At 44.5% G+C, this 27,654-nt stretch overlaps 1 protein-coding gene across 1 annotated transcript in view; it reads right to left on the reverse strand.

Moving 5' to 3' along the window:
* Positions 1 to 27,654, reverse strand: part of LOC124556332 (homeobox protein GBX-2-like) — a 454,600-nt gene that overhangs the window by 114,653 nt on the left and 312,293 nt on the right. The window contains exon 3 of the mRNA XM_047130302.1: positions 7,253 to 7,428. Coding sequence (XP_046986258.1) covers positions 7,253 to 7,428 — 176 coding nt within the window. The remainder of the gene's footprint in view (positions 1 to 7,252; positions 7,429 to 27,654) is intronic.

The following is a 27,654-nucleotide window of genomic DNA, read 5'->3' on the forward strand; positions in this document are numbered from 1 at the left end:
TAGAAAGTTTGAAGTGGTACACACTTACAGATAGAGGACGCGCCAAACGGGAGGGGCTGCTCACTAAATTCCGAAATCCGATCTTCACCGAGGATGTAGAGCATATATTATTACCACCAACTTTCAAGATGCGCAATGGTCACCATTCAAAGATAAGGGAAATTAGAGCTCGTACTGAGGCGCTCAGACAGTCGTTTTTCCCTCGCGCGATCCGCAAGTGGAACAGAGGGGGGGGGGGGGGGGGGGGGGGGGAAATACGACTTTGGCGCGAATTTTGCCCTCCGCCACACACCGCTTGGTGGCTAGCGGAGTATATATGTAGATGTAGATGTAGATGAATCAGTTACTGTCTGAACCACAAGCAGTGTAACTTAAATCAGGAAATTGAACTCAATGAAAGCAAATAACCACAAATGCAAGAGTCTTTACAAAAAAATGAATACTGCTGGTAGAAACAGATAATGATCAGCTACTGTTCACTTCCACTCAGAAGTAAGTTAAATAGCATAATACTAAACGACGTAATCAAACTGTGCACACCTGAGCTGCTGCTGCTCCAACTGAACTCCACGCTACTCTGAGGCAAAGCCGTTTTCATTGCGGCGAGATCTTTTCCTACTTTCCAATCACCACTTTCTCTTCTGAATTTGAAAATATTTTATTATCTCCAAACTACACAGGGAGAAATAATCATCGCAATGAAATAGGGTAAATCGGAGCTCGTGCAGAAAGTTTCAGGTGTTGATTTTTCCCGTGCACTGTTAGGGAGTGAAGCGGTAGAGAAATAGTCTGGAAGTGGTTATAAGAACCCTCTGACAAGCACTTAAGTGTGAATTAGAGATTAATCATGAAGCTGTAGATGTATAATAGGGGAACATGTTCATTTTTTAACACATGCACTGTGACATTAGATACACACACTAGTGATGGCTTATTAATGATAAGTAATTCTGATCATTCGGATACTTTTGAGCTCATGACGTATCGTGATTTGCTACGGTCATCGTGATGTCGATGTGACATGATGTGACGGACGCTATGTCGACGCGACGTCGAGAGCAGTGGAACTGAACTCTCTTCTTTGGAAAAATACGTAAAATTGAGGAAAACATGGATAAATATGTAAGAATGTGAAAAAATACGAAAAATTGTAAACAATGTGGAGAAATACGTAAAATTGTGGAATATATGGGAAAAGACAAAAAATGAAAGTTGTTACATATATTCCTGGGTGTAGTCTCTGCTGGTGACTCGAATGGCGAGAATCACATAATATGAAATTTAATTTGTTATTAACAAATACACACTCCTTAGACCTCGAGTGACATGACTAAACACAATTACAATGCGATTTCTTACTAAGAAATAACCCCATTATGATCGTCTCCCTGTGCTGCACAGCTTCACAATGACGCGACCCACTCAAGTGCTCTAGTTATAAAAGCAGAGGTGAGTTAAAATCTTATTGGGCCAGGGAGGAGGTGTGTGTGGGGGGAGGAGGAGAAGGGGAGGGATTGGGGTTTCCCGCTAATTTTGCTTCACACGATCGGTATCAAGTTATGTATGACCATGAATATACCTTATATAATTGCCTTAAGTGTGTAGGTAGACCAGGGATGATTTTGTGGGAAGGATGGGTGTGATATTTAATCTAACTAGCACAAGTGTGTCACCTCACATCGGAAGTCCTTATGAGTGACCTTCAGATAAGTTTGTTATCTCGGCCATAACGTGAACTAATAACCTACTATTTATCAGTTACAGCGTTCTCTTATTACCGGAACTGTGAGTCCTCTATTCCTCTTGTCCCTTGTCTTGAATTAACCATTGATAACTTCCGACACTTTCGGAGACATCAAGAGCTCACCAGTTGGGAAGTGAGTAGTAAAAATTGTAGAGGGAGACCAAGGGACGAATGCCGTAAACAGAATAAATAGCATGTTAGTTTCAGTAGTTACCTGGAGCTGAAGAGGCTTGCACAGAATAGGATAGCATAGAGAGCTGCTTCAAATCAGTCTGAAGACCATAACAACAACACACTAAGCGAGCAGTATAGAAAATAAAAAAGAAACTTTGGAAAGTAATTAAAGTCCAGGGAGAAGGAATAAAAACTTAGAGATATGTCGATGACGTCTTAATTCTCTCAGAGATTAAAAAGGTTCAAATGGTTCAAATGGCTCTGAGCACTATGGGACTCAACATCTTAGGTCATAAGTCCCCTAGAACTTAGAACTACTTAAACCTAACTAACCTAAGGACATCACACACACCCATGCCCGAGGCAGGATTCGAACCTGCGACCGTAGCAGTCCCGCGGTTCCGGACTGCAGCGCCAGAACCGCTAGACCACCGCGGCCGGCAGATGAAAAAGGACTTGGAAAATAAGTTCAGAGGAATAGATGGTGTCTTGAAAACAGATCATAAGAATAACATCAACAAAAGTGAAACAAAGGTAATGGGATGCAATAAAGTAACTTAGGCGACGCTCACTGAATTATATTAGGAAATGAGGTACGAAGAGTAGTAAATAAGTTTTGCTATTGAGTAGCGAAACAGCTGATGATGGGCGAAGTATAAAAGTTGTAAAACGCAGACTATCAATGGGAAAGTGTTTCTGAAAAACGTTTCTTGAAATAGAATATAGAGTTCTGTGTTAAGAAGACTGTTTTGGAGATTTTTGAGGATTATATGGGCAAATTGTGTAACTAATGAAGAGTTACTGAATCAGATTTGGGAGGAAATACATTTAGGGCATAACTTCACTGAAAAAGGATCAATTAATATGACACGCCCTGAGGCATTAAGCAATCGTCGATTTGGTAATTTGGGGGGGGGGGGGGGGGGGATGTGAAAATGTGGAATAGCGTTTACAGCTGCGTGCATCATCCACTGTCCTCCTCCCTGCCCTCACAGGACATAAAGCATCATACTGTAGAAGGAGTGTAACTTTGTCCTCACAGTGACAGTGAAGTGCATGATACATTAACGACGTCAAGAGGTAGCGGAAATATACTTCATTGAGAGTGAAGTACAGTCTCAATGAAGTATGCATATTTTGATAAAGACCCAAAAATATATTAATAATGAAGCTTACATTACTGAACAATGTAAAATGACACTGAATGAGATTATAAAATTGCCTGACTAAGAGATAGTTATTACTGGACCGAGAGGCACGTCTCGGTCAATGACGAAAACCAACATGCACAAATAATCAGAGGACAAGCACAAAATGGCGAAATAAAACATGTGAGGACAAACAAGAGATATTCTGTAGTGGCAGCATGATGTCATCGGTCGTCCGAATGCTATCGTAATTACGAGTTGCCTTCGTAATTCTGATTGATGTGATTTCTACATTTACGTATACAGCCATCCTCTGCAAGCCACTAAAATGTGTAGTAGAAGGTACTTCCTACTGTATCAGTTATTTGAACTTATTCCCGTTCTGTTCATGTCTGGAGCACAGAAAAAAGGACAATTTAAATGCCTCTGCATGCGTTGCAATTAATTTAATCTTGTCCTTACGATTCCTAGGCGAGCGATAAGTAGGAAGTTGAGTACGTTCCTAGTTTCATCATTTAAGGCTAGTTCCTGAAATTTGTAATTAGACTTCAAGATAGTTTGTGTCTATCTTCAAGTGTCTGCAGATTCAGTTTTTTCCGTACCTCTGTGACGCTATCCCACAGATCAGACAAACCTGTGACCGCCGCGCGGGATTAGCCGAGCGGTCTTAGGCGCTGCAGTCATGGACTGTGCGGCTGGTCCCGGCGGAGGTTCGAGTCCTCCCTTGGGCATGGGTGTATGTGTGTTTGTCCTTAGGATAATTTAGGTTAAGTAGTGTGTAAGCTTAGGGACTGATGACCTTAGCAGTTAAGTCCTATAAGATTTCACACACATTTGAACAGCCCTGTGACCAGTAGTGCTACCCATTTCTGATGTCGATACTAGCGACAAGAATATCATTCAGTTTTCCTCCAATTAATCGACATCTTTCATCGACCTTCTGGTACCTGTATCACTCAGTTCAACTGTCTCAACATGTCACCTAAACAATAGGACTGAATGATCTGGAGACTACTGTACCAGCCACGGAAACGCGTCTTGATGCCAGAAGAATGCCAGTTTCAGTGACGCAGACCTCTTGATGTGGTTATTATTTAAAACACGGGTTTCGAAGAAAACGGCTAACTGCGCAGCCGGCTCTCATCTTCATAACCAAACTAAATGTGTTCATCTGCACAGTTTTGGGAGGCGTGGTTGGTTACGTTAGGTTGCCAGCACTATGTTCTTCTAACGCTCACAATGGCTTGGTGCATTCAAGAGCGAAAGGCCGTTCAAATTTAGCACAAATAGCTTCCTTACAACGGAAAACGCCTTTATTGGGGAAAATTAATAACTTTGAATTAATTAAAATTACGACCAGCATAAAGTATGGAATGTGTACCACGGTATCACTGCTGTTTGATACACTCGTTCCCCCTCGCAAGGTACTTACAATCGTGAATGAAGTTGTAGAAAAAATTAATTAGTATCGTAATATCATTGCTAGCTCCAAAGGCTTGTTAATCTCTAATTAACCTAATTCTATAATACACTAAGCGGGTTCAAATGGAGTAGGTTGAGGTAGTTATGCAGATATGAAGACGCTTTCTGAGGACAACAACAGCTACTACCTACGCTTAATTCTAATGTGGCGATAACAGTTTTCCGCCCTCGAAGAAAGTTGCAGCACAGGTATTGGAAGTGGAGGGTGTGGGTGGTGACCAATGGTTAAAGTTGTCAAGGCAGAACAAGGCTAGGCTGTAAACAGTCTCAAGTAGAGGGAGGCTACATAAGTTAGGGGGGGATGAAGCGGTAAGCACAAGATAATTTAGCCTGGGGAGCTGTTTGAAACCGGTCATTCCATTGACAAACACATCTACATCTACAGGGTTACTCTGCAATTCACACTTAAGTGCCTGGCAGAGGGTTCATCGAACCATTCATACTACTTCTCTACCATTCCACTCTCGAATTGCGAGTGGGAAAAAGGAACACCTAAATCTTTCCGTTCGTGCTCTGATTTCTCTTATTTTATTATGATGATCATTTCTCGCTATGTAGGTGGGTGTCAACAAAATATTTTCACATTCGGAAGAGAAAGTTGGTGACTCAAATTTCGTAAATAGATCTCGCCACAAAGAAAACCGCCTTTGTTTCAGTGTCTGCCACCCCAACTCGCGTATCATATCAGTGACACTCTCACCCCTATTGCGCGATAACGCGAAACGATCTTCCCTTCTTTGCACTTTTTAGATGTCCTCCGTCAATCCTACCTGGTAAGGATCCCACACCGCGCAGCAGTATTCCAGCAGCGGACGGACAAGTGTAATGTACATCTACATCTACATGATTACTCTGCAATTCACATTTAAGTGCTTGGCAGAGGGTTCATCGAACCACAATCATAATATCTCCCTACCATTGCACTCCCGAACAGCGCGCTGGAAAAACGAACACCTAGACCTTTCTGTTCGAGCTCTGATTTCTCTTATTTGATTTTGATGATCATTCCTACCTATGTAGGTTAGGCTCAACAAAATATTTTCGCATTCGGAAGAGAAAGTTGGTGACTGAAATTTCGTAAATAGATCTCGCCGCGACGAAAAACGTCTTTGCTTTAATGACTTCCATCCCAACTTGCGTATCATATCTGCCACACTCTCTCCCCTATTACGTGATAATACAAAACGAGTTGCCCTTTTTTGCACCCTTTCGATGTCCTCCGTCAATCCCACCTGGTAAGGATCCCACACCGCGCAGCAATATTCTAACACAGGACGAACGAGTGTAGTGTAAGCTGTCTCTTTAGTGGACTTGTTGCATCTTCTAAGTATCCTGCCAATGATACGCAACCTTTGCCTCGCCTTCCCCACAATATTATCTATGTGGTCTTTCCAACTGAAGTTGTTCGTAATTTTTACAAACAGGTACTTAGTTGAATTGACAGCCTTCAGAATTTTACTATTTATCGAGTAATCGAATTCCAACGGATTTCTTTTGGAACTCATGTGAATCACCTCACACTTTTCGTTATTTAGCGTCAACTGCCACCTGCCACACCATACAGCAATCTTTTCTAAATCGCTTTGCAACTGTTACTGGTCTACGGATGACCTTACTAGACGGTAAATTACAGCATCATCTGCGAACAACCTAAGAGAACTGCTCAGATTGTCACCCAGGTCATTTATATAGATCAGGAACAGCAGAGGTCCCAGGACGCTTCCCTGAGGAACACCTTATATCACTTCAGTTTTACTCCATGATTTGCCGTCTATTACTACGAACTGCGACCTTCCTGACAGGAAATCACGAATCCAGTCGCACAACTGAGACGATTCTCCATAGGCCCGCAGCTTGATTAGAAGTCGCTTGTGAGGAACGGTGTCAAAAGCTTTCCGGAAATCTAGAAATACGGAATCAACTTGAAATCCCCTGTCGACAGCGGCCATTACTTCGTGCAAATAAAGAGCTAGCTGCGTTGCACAAGAGCGATGTTTTCTGAAACCATGCTGATTACATATCAATAGATCGTTCCCTTCGAGGCTGTCTCTTTAGTGGGTTTGTCAAATCTTCTAAGTGGTCTGCCAACAAAGCGCAGTCTTTGTTTAGCCTTCCCCACAATATTAACTAAGTGGTCTTTCCAAATTAAGTTGCTCGTAATTGTAATTCCTAGGTATTTAGTCGAATTGACAGCCCTTAGATTTATGCAATTTATCGTATACCTAAAATTTATCGGATTTCTTTTAGTAGCCATGTGGATGACCTCGCACTTTTCTTTTGTTTAGTGCCAGTTGCCACTTTTCGCACCATACAGAAATTCTCTCTAGATTATTTTGTAATTTGAATTGATCGCCTGATGATTTTACTAGACGGTAAAGTACAGCATCATCTGCAAACAATGTAAGGGGGCTGCTCAGATTATCACCTAGACTATTTATGTAAATCAGGAACAGCAGAGGGCCTATGACACTACCTTGCGGAACGCCAGATATCACTTCTGTTCTCCTGGATAATTTACCGTCTATCACTACGAACTGTGAGCTCTCTGAGAGGAAATCACGAATCCAGTCACACAACTGAGACGATACTCCATATGCACGCAAAACATCAAATCCTTAGGAGAGTGTGGGGCTTGATCTAGCTTTCCAAGTAAACAGTGTTATGTACAGCGTTTGTGCTATGACGTATGGAGAGGAGTGCGCACCTGCACCTCTGACAGGTTGAGGGCGGCGGCGATCTGGGAGCGCTCGGTGAGGCTGAGGTACTTCTTGGCGTGGAACTCTCGCTCCAGCTCCAGCAGCTGGTCGCTGGTGAAGGCGGTGCGCCGCCGCCGGGACTTGCTGCTGCCCACGGCCGCGTGCTGGATGTCGCCGCGCCTGTCTGCAACACCGCACCACAAAGCTCGAGTACCATCTGCAACTCACAGGAGTCACAACTATCTTGTGTTATTTATTGTTATTTCATTCCTGCAAAGGAGACTGGCCTGGCTGCATCGAATTATTTGCTTTTCAGCCGCACAAATAATGAAAACAACTATTCGGGAATGTTAGACATAAACGTGTAACTGTCACCTGGAAAAAGCAAAGTTACGAAACAAATCATTTGTTTGTTCGCAGGCACAGGTCTGCAGTCGGGATACACATTGAAAAGCCCGCACCACAATGCCTAAGACCCCTCTACTGGAGCCGGCGCAACAGCCCATCGATGAAGTGCAGTATCGTGGAGTTATACAGGGTGTTACAAAAAGGTACGGCCAAACTTTCAGGAAACATTCCTCACACACAAATAAAGAAAAGATGTTATGTGGACATGTGTCCGGAAACGCTTAATTTCCATGTTAGAGCTCATTTTAGTTTCGTCAGTATGTACTGTACTTCCTCGATGCACCGCCAGTTGGCCCAATTGAAGGAAGGTAATGTTGACTTCGGTGCTTGTGTTGGCATGCGACTCATTGCTCTACAGTACTAGCATCAAGCACATCAGTACGTAGCATCAACAGGTTAGTGTTAATCAAGAACGCGGTTTTGCAGTCAGTGCAATGTTTACAAATGCGGAGTTGACAGATGCCTATTTGATGTATGGATTAGTACGGGGCAATAGCCGTGGCGCGGTACGTTTGTATCGAGACAGATTTCCAGAACGTAGGTGTCCCGACAGGAAGACGTTCGAAGCACTGGGGAAGACCTAGAACTACGATGACACCTGCAATGTACGAGGCAATTCTTCGTGCAGTTGACGATAATCCTAATGTCAGCGTCAGAGACGTGTCTGCTGTACAAGGTAACGTTGACCACGTCACTGTATTGAGAGTGCTACGAGAGAACCAGTTGTTTCCGTACCATGTACAACGTGTGCAGGCACTATCAGCAGCCGATTGGCCTCCACAGGTACACTTCTGCGAATGGTTGATCCAACAATGTGTCAATCCTCATTTCAGTGCAAATGTTCTCTTTACGAATGAGACTTCATTCCCACGTGATCAAATTGTAAATTTTCACAATCATCATGTGTGGGCTGACGAGAATCCGCGCGCAATTGTGCAATCACGTCATCAACACAGATTTTCTGTGAACGTTTGGGCAGGCGTTGTTGGTGATGACTTGATTGGGCCCCATGTTCTTCCACCTACGCTCAATAGAGCACGTTATCATGATTTCATACGGGATACGCTACGTGTGCTGCTAGAACATGTACCTTTACAAGTACGACACAACATGTGGTTCATGCACGAAGGAGCTGCTGCACATTTCAGTCGAAGTGTTCGTACGCTTCTCAACAACAGATTCGGTGGCCGATGGATTGGTAGAGGCGGACCAATTCCATGGCCTCCACGCTTTCCTGACCTCAACCCTCTTGACTTTCATTTAAGGGGGCATTTGAAAGCTCTTGTCTACGCAACCCCGGTACCAAATGTAGAGACTCTTCGTGCTCGTATTGTGGACGGCTGTGATACAATACGCCATTCTCCAGGGCTGTATCAGCGCATCAGGGATTCCACGCGACGGAGGGTGGATGCCTGTATCCTCGCTAACGGAGGACATTTTGAACATTTCCTGTAACAAAATGTTTGAATTCACGCTGGTACGTTCTGTTGCAGTGTGTTTCCGTTCCATGATTAATGTGATTTGAAGAGAAGTAATAAAATGAGCTCTAACATGGAAAGTAAGCGTTTCCGGACACATGTCCACATAACATATTTTCTTTCTTTGTGTGTGAGGAATGTTTCCTGAAAGTTTGGCCGTACCATTTTGTAACACCCTGTATATTCGTTTTCAGCATCTGCCCTGGCTCGGCCTGAGACTGTAATTGCACGCTGTCACAGTATCCAGCCGGCGGCTGTGGCCGAGCGGTCCTAGGCGCTTCAGTCCGGACCTGCGCTACTGCTACGGTCGCAGGTTCGAATCCTGCCTCGGGCATGGATGTGTGTGATGTCCATAGGTTAGTTAGGTTTAAGTAGTTCTAAGTCTAGGGGACTGATGACCTCAGATGTTAAGTCCCATAGTGCTTAGAGACATTTGAACCACAGAATCCATTCGTCCAAGTAGCGTATAAATAAATGACTACAACCAAACAGGTCGTCACATGGATGTGTATCAACAGTGCATGTGGTTCATACAGGTGCCGATTACGCAGCTAGCTCACGTTCATCAGTGAAGTTTTTGCTGCAAGTTTACTAAGGTATTGTAGGATCTCAAAGGTTAGCAAGTGTGGTGCTGAAGCAATATGCTATCTGACTCAACAAATACGATTTTCGCTGATTTATGACAGTTGAGGGCTGGAGTGAAACTGTTTAGGCTATATTCCATCAGTTTATTTGATAGAACAATAGGTGAAATATCCATATATCCAGAGGATATTTACGACAATTAAAGTGACCTGCAGTATTTTTTCAATGACGTTTCACCAAATTAAAGACGATGAAAAACCATTTTAGGTCAAATATAGGTAATGTAGACTGTCAAAACCAGCTATCTTGCCGATAAAATACGACACAGCTGCTAACTTTGACTTCAACGACATAACCAATGGGTGTGCTTCGCTGAAACCAAAGAAAAGGAAACTAAAATTAGAATAGAAACGTAATTTTAGGGAAGTGATATGTTCTCAACATTTTTTATTGACCCTTTCATTTCCTTCGAATTAAAAATTTATGACCATTTTTAGGAGGTTTATACAATTTGCAATTTATTTACAGCACTGATGCATTTCATTAGCTGTGTGTAATATTTTTCTTCTGTTTTTGTTATTGTGGACTTATGTCTGACGATTGCTTTGGTGCAGCTCTCCATGCTATTTTATCATGTGCAAGCCTCTTCAATTGTGCATATCTACTGCAAGCTACAGAGTGACCCAAAAGTCCATCAACTTTTGAAAATTCGAGAAATAATGTATGTACAGAGATAAAACTTGTCACACACCTGAAATGAGATGCTCAGACCGGCCAAAAGGTGGCGCTGGACAGCAAGATTAGTATCCTTTATAAAATCAGCTGTAGTGATAGAGGGAGTCAGATGCACCAGCAATGGCGGCAGGTTGACTTTATCAGAAAAGGCACTGTTGAAACTTCCTGGCAGATTAAAACTGTGTGCCCGACCGAGACTCGAACTCGGGACCTTTGCCTTTCGCGGGCAAGTGCTCTACCAACTGAGCTACCGAAGCACAACTCACGCCCGGTACTCACAACTTTACTTCTGCCAGTACCTCGTCTCCTACCATCCAAACTTTACAGAAGCTCTCCTGCCATTCTGGAAAGGCACTGTTAGTATCGGAATGCAGGATCTGCTATTCCGTAGTCTATTGCCATAAAAAGGGTATTCGAAAGGGTAAAGGTCTTGTGCCAAGTGTCACTGTGAATAAAAAGATCACGATGTTACTTCATAGGCTTTCCCAGCGTAATACGCATTGAAAGTCTCTTCAGGTTTGCTGCCGGATTCTAAAATCAGCTTGATTCAATATTTCGAAGATCCAGCTGTTTGCCATCTTGTGCTGCTGAGTACCGCTGAGAACTGATGCCAAGGCTGCAAATCGACGTATTATATAATCCTCCGTACCGGACACGACGCATGCGCCGCCCATCACAGTTGCTGCCCTTCGAGACTGGGCAGGTGGCGCCACCCTTAGTAGAACACGGCGCCAACGATATATCGCACTCAGAGACGTTTTTAGAACACTCAGACTGGCCGCACCGAAGAAGGTTCCGTTTTGATGCGGGATAGCACGGGGTTCCACATCCTGGTAAGAGGAAACCAATTGTCTCTATTAAACAAATTATGCGCCAACCTAATTTCAATTGCCTCTTTCTAAACACTGCTCCCAAAACGGGAAGTGTTGACAACTATCACAGTTTTGTCAAATTTCACATGGTGTCCCTCGTTTAAGCAAAGTTCTGCTACCACCAATTATTCCAGCTGGTGTAGTCTCGTATGACGGCGATGTTCCTGGCACCTGTCATGAACTGTGCAAATCGAATAGCCAATGTAAGCCTTTCCACATTGACATAAAATTTTGCATATACCAGATTGTGCCAAATCATCTTTCACAGAACCGAAGCTTTGCCACTTCGTTGTTCTATTCAAAAATGTTGCTGTTAAATGAAAAGTACGTGGATTAGAAAAATTAGAAGGAAGGTTAGCGTTGGCAGTAATTTTGATGATTTATTAACAGCAAAATCGATGTTCGATCACATAATGATCATCTTCAGTGCTTTAGCGTACTAATTAAATCTCGTAGGCACTGGTGTCTAATTAGAAGCAGTATCAGAAGCTATGAAACGTTTTAGAGCTTCTGTTACTGCTTCTGACTAGACACCAGCGCCTACAAGATTTAATTTGCACGCTAAAACACTGAAGATGATCATTATGTGATAGAAAATCGACTTTGCTGTTAATAAATCACCAAAAGTACGAACAACGTTGACCTTTCTTCTAATTTTACTAATCATATGGTCGTTGTGCACACATCACTCTATGGAGTCGCCAGTTAATAAATACGTGGATGACAGTGCATGATGACAAAGCTTCGGCTCTGTGAACTGATGATTTGGGGCTTAGGGAGTCTGGTATATACAGAATTCCATGTCGATGTGGAAAGGCTTAGATAGGCCTTTCGATTTGCACAGTTCACTACAGGTGTATGGAACATCGCCGTCATACAAGGCTACAACAGCCGGAAAAATCGGCAGTAGCAGAAAATTGCTTAATCGAGGGAACCCGTGTGAAATTTGACGAAACTGTTATAGTTGCCAACACTGCCCGTTTTTGAACAGTGTTTTTAAAGAGACAATTGAAACTAGGTTGGCAGATAATTTTGATTGATAGAGAGAATGGGTTTCCTCTTAGCAGGACATGGACTCCCGTACTATCCCACATCAAAACAGAACATTCTTCGGTGCGGCCAGTCCGAGTATTCGAAAATCGTCTCTGAGTGCGATATATCGTTGGCGCCAGGGTTCTACTATTGGCGGCGCCACATGCCCAGTGTTGGGGAGCAGCAACTGTGATGGGCGGCGCACGCGCCGTGTACTGTATGGAGGCCTATATAAGATGTCTATTTGCAGCCTTGGCATATCCAAGCCAAGGCACGCTCCCGACTCCGTCTCCTCAAGCTCCTTTACGGGCGTACGTGGGGTCTGGACCCCTCCACCATCCTCCACACCTATAAATCCCTCATCCGCCCTATCCTTTGTTACGCCCATCCGGCCTGGATCTCCGCCACCCCTACCTTTTATAAATCCCTCCAAATCCTTGAACGCCATGCTCTCCACCTCACCTATCGCACCCGTCTCCCCTTCCCCACGCGGATCCTGTACAATCTCATCCCTTTCCCCAACCTCCTCCTTTTCCTTGAAAGGATACGGATCCTGTACACCTCCCGCAAACTCGATCCTCCTCACCCGCTTGTCTTACCCATCCTCTCCCACCCCCGCCCGCTGCCGCGCCTGTATTCCCACGTCCCACCCGGTCTCCATCTCTCCACCCTCCTTACCCTCTCCCAAGGTGGCTTCCACCAGCTCCCCCTCCCTGATGATGTCCTCCTCCCCTCCATCTACCCCTCCTATCAACTTTGATCCTCCCCCCACTTCCTGTGTCCTTTCCTTTAGGCACCCTCCCTCCCTTCCTTTTCCTTCTCCCCCGTCCCCTCCCTCCACCCCTCTTCCCCCTGGGCTTCCCCTCCCCCTTCCTCCCTTCCCACTGTCTCCCCTGCCCATGGAATCTGCTCTCCCCTCTCCCTCTCCCACCCCCCTCCTCCTCTCTTGGCAGGTCCCCGGACTCCTACACGGTTAGTGAACATTCGCGCGCCGGAGATCAACGCCTCGTGTTCTGTGTGTGCCGTCGTTTTGTGCTTAAGTGGTTCAGTGTTATTCGTTTTGTGCACCTACGTTCACGTGTGACAATTTTCGATTCTATCTGTGTCCAAGTGTCTGAACAATTTTATCTTGGACTCTACGCCCGTGAACGGCACCTTGTATTTTAAAAAGTGTTTGTCTCCGTTTATATGTCCACCATCTTTTTTCTCTAATTGTCTTCATTGTATCTTTGTGTTTTTCTGCGGCCAAAGAGCGGCGTAGTCTGCTGCTGCAGGCCTGCCTGTATAGAGGTTTCAAAATGGCAATAAAGAAAAAAAAAAGCCTTGGCATCACTTCTCAGCGGGACTCAGCAGCAGAAGCAGCATTCTCCTGAAGATGGCCAACAGTTGGATCGCCGAAATATTGAATCGAGTCGATTTTAGGATCCGGCAGCAAACCCGAACAGACTTTCTTAGACTAGGATGTTCGAAGCCACGGGTTTCTTAGATGATCCCATAGTCACATAGACAAAAGTATTACCGCTGTTCGGACAGTTCAGGAAGATATGGAAAATTTATTGAGCTCATCACCACATCGGTGTGGGTGTTTCAAAAAAGGGGGAAGATGATTATTGGTTGGTTGACGTATTGTGAACCGACGAAGCTAAATTCACAGTCCAAGGGTCTGTCAACACCCACAACTGCCAAATTTGGGGTACCGAAAATCCTAGAACTGTCGTGGAAACTGCATTACATGACGAGAAAGTACTGGTGTGGTGTGTATCTGCCATATCAGTCGTAATCGCACTCACTTTCTTCGAGGAAATGTGGGACATTGTGTCTCAAACTGTCAGCGGGACGGTGCAAGGCATGCCGATATGTTACACAGCCTCATCATCCCTAGTCTGGCTGGCAATCCCTCTATACCTATTCCTAGGCTGTACAGTGCTGTTAACAACACTGTCGCGCGACAATTATTGCTGGTGAATGACGGCCGAAAGAAATGGTTCAAATGGCTCTGAGCACTATGCGACTTAACTTCTGAGGTCATCAGTCGCCTAGAACTTAGAACTAATTAAACCTAACTAACCAAGGACATCATACACATCCATTCCCAAGGCAGGATTCGAACCTGCGACCGTAGTGGTCGCTCGGCGCCAGACTGTAGCACCTAGAACAGCACAGCCACTCTGGCCGGCTATGATGGCCGACTTGTTGCACATGTGTTATGAAGAACATCATCTTTGGTAAAAATCAATTGTCATGCTAATTATTGCTTTTTTGTCATATGAAATATCATCTATTGACCATTTTGCAGCCGGCCGAGGTGGCCGAGCGGTTCTAGACGCTTCAGTCAGGTACCTCGCGACCGCTACGGTCGCAGATTCGAATCCTGCCTCGGGCATGGATGTGTGTGATGTCCTTAGGTTAGTTAGGTTTAAGTAGTTCTAAGTTCTAGGGGACTGATGACCATAGATGTTAAGTCCCATAGTACTCAGAGCCATTTGAATCATTTCAAACGTGTGAGTCAATTTTTATCTCTCTACCTATATTACTTCGTGAATTATTAGATTTTCAAAAATTAATGGACATTTGGATCACCCTGTACATCGATTTGAACATGCTTACTGTATTCAGGCATTGATCTCCCTCCAATTTTTTTACGTGACTCGTCCATTGCCAAATCGACAGTTTCTTGCTGCGTCATATGTCCCAGCAACCGATCGCTTCTTTTTCGCCATTTCGATTTATTTCTTTTCTCATCGTCCTATCTAATTTCAGCATTCTCCTAAAACATGACAGTTCAAAAGCTTCTAGCTTCTATTCTGCAGCTCGTGGTCTAGTAGGTAACATTGCTGCATCTGGATCAGAGGATCCAGGGTTCGATTCCCATAGTGGTCGGGGACTGGATGTTTGTATTTCCCTCGTCATTTTATCATTATTCAGGAAAGTGGCGAGACTGGACAGCGCAAAGATTGCGAGTTTGTACGGGCCCTGATACCCATGCAGTTGACAGCCCCACAAACGAAATATCATCGTCATCATCATTATCATCACCATCTACCTTCTACTTCTCTGAATTGCCTTTCGTTCACGTGTCACTTCTATACAACGCTATTCTCCAGACAAATACCGTCAGAAAAAGACTTCCCAAGACTTCGGTATATGGTAGAGGTTAACAAATTCCACTTTTTCAGAAAAGCTCTTCATGCTTTTATCAGTCTGCAATTTATTTCTTCCGTACTTAGACCATGATCAGTTATTTTGCTACCCAAATAACATAACACATATACTAGTTTTAGTGTCTCATTTCATGATCTAATTCTCACAGCGTCTCCTGATTTACTGCAAATACATTCTATTACGTTTGTTTTACTTGTATTGATGTTCATCTTATAATCGCTTTTCAAGACACTGTCCAATCTGTTCAACTGCTTTTACAAGTCCAGACACTATCAAATTTGTTCAACTTCTTTTACAAGTCCTTAGCCGTCTCTGAAAGAATCACAGCGTCATCAGCAAACAGTTAAGTCTCCAAAGTCTCCTTTCTGAACTTTAGTTCCTTTCAAACTTTCTCTTTGATTTTCCTCACAGCTTACTCAGTGTACGCATTGAATAATATCGGGGATAGGCTACACCTTTTCTCAACGACTGCTTTTCTTTAATTTTCTTCGAGTCTAAGCGGTGTGGTTTCTATACAAGTCGTAAATAATATTTCAGTCCCTGCATTTTATCCCTGCGATCTTTACAATTTCAAGGAGTGTACTCCAGTCCACATCGTCGAAAGCTTTCACTAAATCTACATTCTAGGATATGATGTAACATCAGTATTGCCACACACGTTTCTGCGTTTTTCAGAAACCCAAACCGTTTTGCACAAAGATCAACCTCTACCAGTTTTTTCATTTTTATGCAAATAATTCATGTCAATGTTTTGCAACCATTACTCAATGGCTCGGTGGCATTTACACCCCTCAACTCCCGTCTTTTTTGTAATTAGAATTATTAGAATCTTCCTGCAGTCGAAGTGTATTTCGCAAGCATCATATCTCTTACACACCAGTTACAACAATTTTGTCATGGGTGGCTCTAACAAGAATTTCAATACTTCTGATGGAATGTCGTCTACTCCAGGGGCCTTGTTTTTTTCGGTGACGGCCGCTGTGGCCGAGCGGTTCTAGGCGCTTCAGTCCGGAACCGCACTGCTGCTACGGTCGCAGGTTCGAATCCTGCCTCGGGCATGGATGTGTGTGATGTCCTCAGGTTCGTTAGGCTTAAGTAGTTCTAAGTCTAGGGGACTGATGACTTTAGATGTTAAGTCCCATAGTGCTTAGAGCCATTTGAACCATTTTTGATCTTTCGGTGCTCTGTCAAATTCTTCTCGTAATATCCCATCTCATCTTTACATACTTCCTCTGCCTTTCTATAATACTGCCTTCAAGTTCATTTCCCTTGTAGGAGCTCTATGTATGTTCCTTCCAACGTTCAGCTTTCCCTTCTTTGTGTAGCACCGATTTGTTATCTGAGCCCATGATATATAGGCAGTTGCTTTTCTTCTCTCCAAAAGTCTTTTTAACTTTCCTATCGGTAGCATTTATCTTTCCTCTAGTTAAGTATGGTTCTGCAGCCTTGCATTTGTATTCTACCTCTTCGTGCTTAATCTTTTTGCACTTTCTGCGGCCGCGGTGGTCTCGCGGTTCTAGGCGCGCAGTCCGGAACCGCGTGACTGCTACGGTGGCAGGTTCGAATCCTGCCTCGGGCATGGATGTGTGAGATGTCCTTAGGTTAGTTAGGTTTAAGTAGTTCTAAGTTCTAGGGGACTGATGACCACAGCTGTTAAGTCCCATAGTGCTCAGAGCCATTTGAACCATTTGCACTTTCTGTCAATCTCACTTTGTAGAAGTCTTTACTTCCTTTCGTTTGCCGCATTTGCGACGTCTTTGTATTTTTTTCGTTTCGCCATTTAAAAGGCTCAACGGAAGAGACTGCTAACCGCAATTTAGATGGAGTTAGTCTGATCATATTATCTGTTGGGTCTCCAAATACACCACATTCTGCCAGGAAGTAGATCCATATATACTGTTAGAAATGTTTTCCACTTTACAAATTGCTTTGTATTACTGTATTTTTGATCTCGTCTTGCAATTTAGCTAAACATAGTATGGTCAAATGCAAAATACGCTCTCGTGGGTATCACTTTCTTTCGCTGAATCCTTCAATTAAATTAATCATCTTCTTTTTAATATGAGTATTTCTAATAATTCCTGTCTTTTCACCTACGTGATCCTCTGTTGCCCTCACTAACTCATCTCTCAAAACTATTCATTCATTTTCTATTGTATTGCATTCCCCCGTTTCAGTCAGACGTTGCCTAATGCTCCCTCTGACACCCTGAACAACCGCTGACTGCTACAATTTTTGAAAGACCCCATCTCCTCACTTTCCTATCTTTTTGCAAGTTCTTCAGTTTGTAAGTAGGCTGTTTAGGTTTTTATATTGGTAACGCCATGTAGCGCTCAATGCGAAAGTCACTGACTCTGCTGTGTGCAGTCTGTAGCTGGGTGGCATTGTTGGAACAGTCGCTATTGTAGTGTTGGGCAGTTGGCTGTTAACAGTGCGTAGCGTTGCGCAGTTGGAGGCGAGCCAGCAGCAGTGGTGGATGTGGGGGGAGAGAGGCGGAGTTTTGAGAGCGGATGATCCATCAGAGACAGTACATTTGTAAGACTGGATGTCATGAACTGATATATATACACTCCTGGAAATGGAAAAAAGAACACATTGACACCGGTGTGTCAGACCCACCATACTTGCTCCGGACACTGCGAGAGGGCTGTACAAGCAATGATCACACGCACGGCACAGCGGACACACCAGGAACCGCGGTGTTGGCCGTCGAATGGCGCTAGCTGCGCTGCATTTGTGCACCGCCGCCGTCAGTGTCAGCCAGTTTGCCGTGGCATACGGAGCTCCATCGCAGTCTTTAACACTGGTAGCATGCCGCGACAGCGTGGACGTGAACCGTATGTGCAGTTGACGGACTTTGAGCGAGGGCGTATAGTGGGCATGCGGGAGGCCGGGTGGACGTACTGCCGAATTGCTCAACACGTGGGGCGTGAGGTCTCCACAGTACATCGATGTTGTCGCCAGTGGTCGGCGGAAGGTGCACGTGCCCGTCGACCTGGGACCGGACCGCAGCGACGCACGGATGCATGCCAAGACCGTAGGATTCTACGCAGTGCCGTAGGGGACCGCACCGCCACTTCCCAGCAAATTAGGGACACTGTTGCTCCTGGGGTATCGGCGAGGACCATTCGCAACCGTCTCCATGAAGCTGGGCTACGGTCCCGCACACCGTTAGGCCGTCTTCCGCTCACGCCCCAACATCGTGCAGCCTGCCTCCAGTGGTGTCGCAACAGGCGTGAATGGAGGGACGAATGGAGACGTGTCGTCTTCAGCGATGAGAGTCGCTTCTGCCTTGGTGCCAATGATGGTCGTATGCGTGTTTGGCGCCGTGCAGGTGAGCGCCACAATCAGGACTGCATACGACCGAGGCACACAGGGCCAACACCCGGCATCATGGTGTGGGGAGCGATCTCCTACACTGGCCGTACACCACTGGTGATCGTCGAGGGGACACTGAATAGTGCACGGTCCATCCAAACCGTCATCGAACCCATCGTTCTACCATTCCTAGACCGGCAAGGGAACTTGCTGTTCCAACAGGACAATGCACGTCCGCATGTATCCCGTGCCACCCAACGTGCTCTAGAAGGTGTAAGTCAACTACCCTGGCCAGCAAGATCTCCGGATCTGTCCCCCATTGAGCATGTTTGGGACTGGATGAAGCGTCGTCTCACGCGGTCTGCACGTCCAGCACGAACGCTGGTCCAACTGAGGCGCCAGGTGGAAATGGCATGGCAAGCCGTTCCACAGGACTACATCCAGCATCTCTACGATCGTCTCCATGGGAGAATAGCAGCCTGCATTGCTGCGAAAGGTGGATATACACTGTACTAGTGCCGACATTGTGCATGCTCTGTTGCCTGTGTCTATGTGCCTGTGGTTCTGTCAGTGTGATCATGTGATGTATCTGACCCCAGGAATGTGTCAATAAAGTTTCCCCTTCCTGGGACAATGAATTCACGGTGTTCTTATTTCAATTTCCAGGAGTGTATATATATATATAATGACTTTTGAACACTATTAAGGTAAATACATTGTTTGTTCTCTACCAAAATCTTTCATTTGCTAACTATGCCTATCAGTAGTTAGTGACTTCAGTAGTTAGAGTCTTTTATTTAGCTGGCAGTATTGGCGCTCGCTGTATTGCAGTAGTTCTAGTAATGAAGATTTTTGTGAGGTAAGTGATTCATGAGAGGTATAGGTTATTGTTAGTCAGGGCCATTCTTTTGTAGTGATTATTGAAAGTCAGATTGCGTTGCGCTAAGAATATTGTGTGTCAGTTTAGTGATGATCAGAATAAGTAAAGAGAGAAATGTCTGAGTACGTTCAGTTTTGCTCAGCTGTTTGGAAATCAAATAACGTAACTGGTTTATCAGCACAGTAATTCATTAATTTTTCTAAGGGGACGTTATAAGTTTTAGTCTCAAGTTCAAAACTAATAAATAATGATAAATTAATTTAAAGAGATCCGCTTCAGTTGCGGTAATGAATCCACGACCAGTTTTGAAGCGAGCGATTGTTCGACGGCCAACAGGGTGACTACAGTATTTTGTTTTGGCTCCTTTTTCCTTCGTCCTTCGGTCTGGGCGTTTGATTATTAGGCGCTCTCCTCTTTTTTCTAGTTCCGCCTGAGATGCAGTACTTTGAGCCCAGCATTGACGGGCCAAACCATATGTTGGGCATGACCAATATACACTCCTGGAAATGGAAAACAGAACACATTGACACCGGTGTGTCAGACCCACCATACTAGCTCCGGACACTGCGAGAGGGCTGTACAAGCAATGATCACAAGCACGGCACAGCGGACACACCAGGAACCGCGGTGTTGGCCGTCGAATGGCGCTAGCTGCGCAGCATTTGTGCACCGCCGCCGTCAGTGTCAGCCAGTTTGCCGTGGCATACGGAGCTCCATCGCAGTCTTTAACACTGGTAGCATGCCGCGACAGCGTGGACGTGAACCGTATGTGCAGTTGACGGACTTTGAGCGAGGGCGTATAGTGGGCATGCGGGAGGCCGGGTGGACGTACCGCCGAATTGCTCAACACGTGGGGCGTGAGGTCTCCACAGTACATCGATGTTGTCGCCAGTGGTCGGCGGAAGGTGCACGTGCCCGTCGACCTGGGACCGGACCGCAGCGACGCACGGATGCACGCCAAGACCGTAGGATCCTACGCAGTGCCGTAGGGGACCGCACCGCCACTTCCCAGCAAATTAGGGACACTGTTGCTCCTGGGGTATCGGCGAGGACCATTCGCAACCGTCTCCATGAAGCTGGGCTACGGTCCCGCACACCGTTAGGCCGTCTTCCGCTCACGCCCCAACATCGTGCAGCCCGCCTCCAGTGGTGTCGCGACAGGCGTGAATGGAGGGACGAATGGAGACGTGTCGTCTTCAGCGATGAGAGTCGCTTCTGCCTTGGTGCCAATGATGGTCGTATGCGTGTTTGGCGCCGTGCAGGTGAGCGCCACAATCAGGACTGCATACGACCGAGGCACACAGGGTCAACACCCGGCATCATGGTGTGGGGAGCGATCTCCTACACTGGCCGTACACCACCGGTGATCGTCGAGGGGACACTGAATAGTGCACGGTACATCCAAACCGTCATCGAACCCATCGTTCTACCATTCCTAGACCGGCAAGGGAACTTGCTGTTCCAACAGGACAATGCACGTCCGCATGTATCCCGTGCCACCCAACGTGCTCTAGAAGGTGTAAGTCAACTACCCTGGCCAGCAAGATCTCCGGATCTGTCCCCCATTGAGCATGTTTGGGACTGGATGAAGCGTCGTCTCACGCGGTCTGCACGTCCAGCACGAACGCTGGTCCAATTGAGGCGCCACGTGGAAATGGCATGGCAAGCCGTTCCACAGGACTACATCCAGCATCTCTACGATCGTCTCCATGGGAGAATAGCAGCCTGCATTGCTGCGAAAGGTGGATATACACTGTACTAGTGCCGACATTGTGCATGCTCTGTTGCCTGTGGCTATGTGCCTGTGGTTCTGTCAGTGTGATCATGTGATGTATCTGACCCCAGGAATGTGTCAATAAAGTTTCCCCTTCCAGGGACAATGAATTCACGGTGTTCTTATTTCATTTTCCAGGAGTGTAATAAGTGAGTTCCCTCTTTTTATTAATCATCTCCTCTGGTTTTCCAAACATGTTGTATTATATTTCTTCCCTCTTCTCCTTCAGAATGTTACAATTGATTATATACCTGAAAATGGGATTTGAACAATCCAAAACCCGGTCATGGATTGATTAATTTGATAGTGGAACAGAAGCGCAGCTCTTTAAATTAATTAATCATGTCTCTCATTTGTTGACGTCCTACAAACCAAATTTTGTGCAATTAATTATGCACAGAGTCCATATTTTTCCCTGGAATGTCTTACTCTTTAAGGTTTGATTCTGAAATATCTGTCTTACCACTCCATAATCAGTCTGAAACTTTACATTATCCATAAGGTTCTTAAACTACGCATTGGCTCCGATTCACTTATGTTCAGTGCAAAATTTTACCAGGCGACTACCTTTTTCATTACTTTCCCCCAGTCTTTGTACTCCTAGTACTTTTCCACGTCTTCTTTTCCTACTACCGAATTCCACTCACCAATCACCATTATATTTTCATCCCTTTTTAACAATTTGAATAATTTCCTTTATGTCTTCTGCATTCTGTTATTCATCATCTGCGGAACTAGTCGGCATATAAACTGTGTACTACTGTGGTGGTTCTTTTCTTATTCATTATCGGACTTACTCCTGCATTATCCCCAACTGATATTGTATTGATAACCTTGCACTGACTTGAACAAAAGTCATGTCCTTCCTGTTGTTGCACTACACTAAATGCCACTACATCTGACTTCAACCTATCAACGTCCGTTATTAAATTCTCTAACCCATCTACCTGCCTAAGGGATCAAACATTCCACACTCCGACTCATAAAATGCCTGTTATCTTTTTCCTGAATACGATATCCTCCTGAGTAGTCCCCATCCCGATATCATAATGGGAGCTGATTTACCTCTAGAATATTTTACCCAAGGGGAGGTCATCATGATTTAACCACGAAGTACAGCGAAAAGCCCTAGGGGAAAAGAAGTCATGGCTGTAGTTTCTCCCAGTCTTCAGGCGTTTCCAGTGGCAGCACAGCAAGAACAAATTCACTGATGTTACCAGGCCTGATCAGTCAATCATGGAGATTGTTGCCCCTACATGTACTGAAAAGACTGCTGCCCCTCTTAAGGAATGAAGCGTTAATCCGCCTTTCGTTGTGGTTGGAGCTATATGTACCATTTCATCTATATGGTTCATTGAAGTAATTTTTGGAAATAACGCTTTATTTTAATTAAATCTACTCTATAATTATAAAATTTCCTAAATGTATGTAGAAAACATTGCAGAAAGATAGTTTTTCCTGAAAAAGGGGGGGGGGGCGGAGAGCCCAGTGTTGACAGTACTGGCAAGGGCGCAGGACCACCTCAGTATGTTCTGCAGTTCAGACGTATGACACAGTAATTAGGTGGTTAATACTCTTCTAGTGAGGTCAAGCAAGTTTGAATAACGAAGAACAAAGCGGAAGGCCACGTTTTTGAGAAGAACAGGTAATCCAAAGACAAGTGGAGGCTCTGGTGCGCGAAGACCAGCGTACAACAATCTAGACGATAGTGGAAAACGAGAATATCAGTCTGTTTTCAACGTTATACACTATGCAGGGGCGGGCAAACGTTGCACGCGGCTCATGAGCGCACAGCGCTGCACGTGTGCTGCTCGCGTGCAGGCGTCGACCGGGGCTGTGGCAACAGCTGGCAGGTTGCGGCAGTGTAGTGCCAGGCTAAGCTGCGGTCGGTGATGCGAAGCGAGCACTATGTAGTGAACGTTGTATTTCAAGAAACGGAGAAGTGGAGATTTGCTATCTTTTAAAAAGTAATGGGAGAATAATTTTTTCTTTGTGCAAAAACGTGAAAATTCGAAATGTTTAATATGTGGCAGTATTCACGCTGGTCAACGGAAGTTTAGTATTGAAGGCCATTATAATAAATTTCACAAGGACGAGTACAATTTATTGTCGGATTCTGAGCGGATGGGGAATTGACTGAGCTTAAGAAGAGCGATCTGACGATGCCAAATGAATCTGTCGTAGTTGGCCGGCCGGAGTGGCCGAGCGGTTCTAGGCACTACAGTCTGGAACCGCGCGACCGCTATGGTCGCAGGTTCGAATCCTGCCTCGGGCATGGATGTGTGTGATGTCCTTAGGTTAGTTAGGTTTAAGTAGTTCTAAGTTCTAGGGGACTGATGAATACAGCAGTTAAGTCCCATAGTGCTGAGAGCCATTTGAATTTGTCGTAGTTGCTGTTGTCACCAGAGATCTGCGACTTTCTCTCGTCATGTCTCTCATCTAACTGATTTAACATTTTATGGATCACTGTTTTCAAGTTTTCAGGACGACAACAATAATAGCCCAGCGGTATGTGCAAGTTATAAGACTGCGCTTAATATAGCGAGAGCTGGAAAACCATTTGCTGAATTAATAAGTCTCGGTTAAGAGCAAACATCAGTGATGAAAATTTACGTAACTGTTTGTGTTTGTCTGTATGTAGAAATTTTGTTCCAGATATTAAACGTATTGTAAACTCCACCTGTGATAATTAAGTGGTTCAAATGGCTCTGAGCACTATGGGACTTAACTGGTGAGGTCATCAGTCCCCTAGAACTTAAACCTAACTAACCTAAGGACATCATACACATCCATGTCCGAGGCAGGATTCGAACCTGCGACTGTAGCGGTCGTGCGGTTCCAGACTGTAGCGCTTAGAACCGCTCGACCACTCCGGCCGGCGATAATTAAATAAAACGTGTCGTAGGTAATAGGTACTCTTTCAAACCATGATTTCTTTCAAGCACTCCTACTAGCCTTATTCATTCACTCAATAAAGCAAGCTAGGAAACAAAACACATTACAGAGGAAGGAGCGGATTTACGGTATGGTGGGGATGGGAGATAAGCGGGTGGCCAGCTTGCCCCTGTGTGCACGCGGAACACCTGTTAACTACACGCGTGCAAGTGCACCGCACACGTGCAGGATTCCTGCCCGCCCCTGCACTATGCGTTGACCACGAAAAAGTCACCACCCACTATTCACGACTACTCACACTTTTAAAAAGTCCGCTACACAGAGGCAGCAGTGGTTATGTTGCATCTGTGTCAGGTTAATCTAGATGATAGTAGTGTGGCAAGGAGAGAAGTATATAGCCTCGAGCCTGACCAGGAGGTCATTCTGGGACCATAACATCAGCAGCAGTATATCGAGCCTCATGCCAAGGGCAAAAGCCACCAGCAGATGGCTGCAGTGTAGAAAGGTGGATAGTTCGCTCTTTGTATCATAAGTAGTTAGCACTGTCACCATCAGGTGGCTCCACTATAAAGAAACAGAACGGAGTCGTAAATTAATTATTTTTCCCGTCTAAGGTATTGAAAGATTCTAAAATTTATGTGAAATACGCAGGCGGCAGAAAAAGTTATCAAAGCGATTATCCCGGGCCTAGTTGAGGTTAAGTACCCGAAAAAAGGCTGTAGCTCAAATCAGCTGATGCGATGTCATAAGATTGCAAAAATACGTCTTCAGTGTAAAAGAAAGAGCAAGTTAATTTCCAGATTTACACATTTTCGCCAAATTACTGCACAGAATTCTAAAGCTTGTACTCCAATGCTATATTTCCGTACCTAATAACACTTGACATTTCAGAAGGTAAGCCTAAGGATTCAATATCGTAAAATTAACCAGACCAGTCTTATATCTGCATATATATACAAGTAAGCTGAACTGCTGCCGTGAGGAGACAAGCACACAAGCAGATTGACTCTCTGAATCTAACTAAGTAAGCCTGTTCTTGATGTAAGACACAATAGACACTCAAATTAAATATTTTCACATTTATATTGCTACCAAGCATCATTTTAGGAGGAACACAGATGATGCGTCGTGTTATTCACTAGAAAAACTATAATCGATGCTACTGAGAGCCAATCATTGATATTATTACTAACAACCCAAGAAAAAGGGAAGGCTGTGTACAACAACAGCAGTTTGCAGTCAGAACTATGGTGGTAACATTCTCTAAAACTTTTATGTACTGTATTATTTTCCACAACTGTGATGTCACACCTTTCCAAGTGTCTGCAAAATACGTTGACAACACGCAAAGTAATACGTTCACATCGAGTATCTAGGATGTAGTAGAGATTAGGTACCACAAAAACCCTGTAAGATGCAACTCAACGTCTATGATAGCATAGTATTCAAAAATGCTTCAGAAAATGTAATGTTTACGTTGCAACAGTATGTAAATAGCTGAAGTGTGTTTCAATATGTGCAGCTGCATTTTGGGAAACTACGGATAACGAAAACAATAAAACATGTGTTAAACTACCATACACACATGCACAACACATGTGTCTTATTAGGGAAGGAGGAGAAGACGAGTGTTTAACGTCCGGTCGACAACATGCGCTTTAGAGACGGAGCACATATTCGGATTAGGGAAGGATGGGGAAGGAAATCTACCGTGTCCTTTCAGAGGAACCATCCTGGTATTTGCCCAAAGCGCTTTAGGGAAATTACAGAAAACCTTAATCAGGATGGCAGGACGAAATAATGTCAATACAGTAGCGATAGCGGTGTGGAATTACAAACAATTGTCAAAGTGACATAATTGTATTCCATAATAAAGTAGTTGAAAAGAAAGACACACGCCGTTGTGTACATACCTAAACAGTCCTGGAAAGAGAGCAAACACACGATCCATTCTGTAGTGGTCTCTAGCCTGGTAATACCATGCTCTTTAGCCAAAGAAGATGTAAATGTTTCTGGTAGTTGGATTTCTGGATGCTTTATACAATCTATAAGGTGCTTACCAATAACTTTGTTACTCTTGGGTTTGTGAACTCACATATAACTATTCACTGGAAGACATCCACGTTAGTCAACCCCAACTGTCTAATTATTCAATATAAACGTAGGTGTCGCTGATTATATGAGATGTCAGATACGAGCGAACGTTAAGCTTCACCTAGGAAACTTTATAGAACTATCGAAGCAGCCTGGTTCCGTTAATGTAAACTTACAGCGTAGTTTCGTGAGACAGAACAGTATATGAATCACATGTGCAGTGTGTATAAATTTATTAGGTCATAATGTATTCCACAAAAAATGGCGGTGAATAATAACCTAACGAAGTAATTCAATGGTAAATTCTGCAGTGTGTGTGTGACAGTGTGTCAAATCATGACATTCAGACTCAGCAACTGACAGAATTATAAAGACCAATATTTCTCCCATATTTTAATATAGCACTTTTGTGTCGTATTTTTCGGACTGAGAATAGGTCATTGTAGACGAAAATGACGCTAAGCACTATGGGACTTAACATCTGAGTTCATCAGTCCCCTAGACTTAGAACTACAGGGCTATTACAAATGATTGAAGCGATTTCATAAATTCACTGTAGCTCCATTCATTGACATATGGTCACGACATGCTACAGATACGTAGAAAAATTCATAAAGTTTTGTTCGGCTGAAGCCGCACTTCAGGTTTCTGCCGCCAAAGCGCTCGAGAGCGCAGTGAGACAAAATGGCGACAGGAGCCGAGAAAGCGTATGTCGTGCTTGAAATGCACTCACATCAGTCAGTCATAACAGTGCAACGACACTTCAGCACGAAGATCAACAAAGATCCACCAACTGCTAACTCCATTCGGCGATGGTATGCGCAGTTTAAAGCTTCTGGATGCCTCTGTAAGGGGAAATCAACGGGTCGGCCTGCAGTGAGCGAAGAAACGGTTGAACGCGTGCGGGCAAGTTTCACGCGTAGCCCGCAGAAGTCGACGAATAAAGCAAGGAGGGAGCTAAATGTGCCACAGCCGACGGTTTGGAAAATCTTACGGAAAAGGCTAAAGCAGAAGCCTCACCATTTAGAATTGCTACAAGCACTGACACCCGATGACAAAGTCAAACGCTTTGAATTTTCGGCGCGGTTGCAACAGTTCATGGAAGAGAATGCGTTCAGTGCGAAACTTGTTTTCAGTGAAGAAGCAACATTTTTTCTTAATGGTGAAGTGGACAGAC

This window comes from Schistocerca americana, chromosome X (genome assembly GCF_021461395.2).
Source record: "Schistocerca americana isolate TAMUIC-IGC-003095 chromosome X, iqSchAmer2.1, whole genome shotgun sequence".
Taxonomy (NCBI): Eukaryota; Metazoa; Arthropoda; class Insecta; order Orthoptera; family Acrididae; genus Schistocerca; species Schistocerca americana.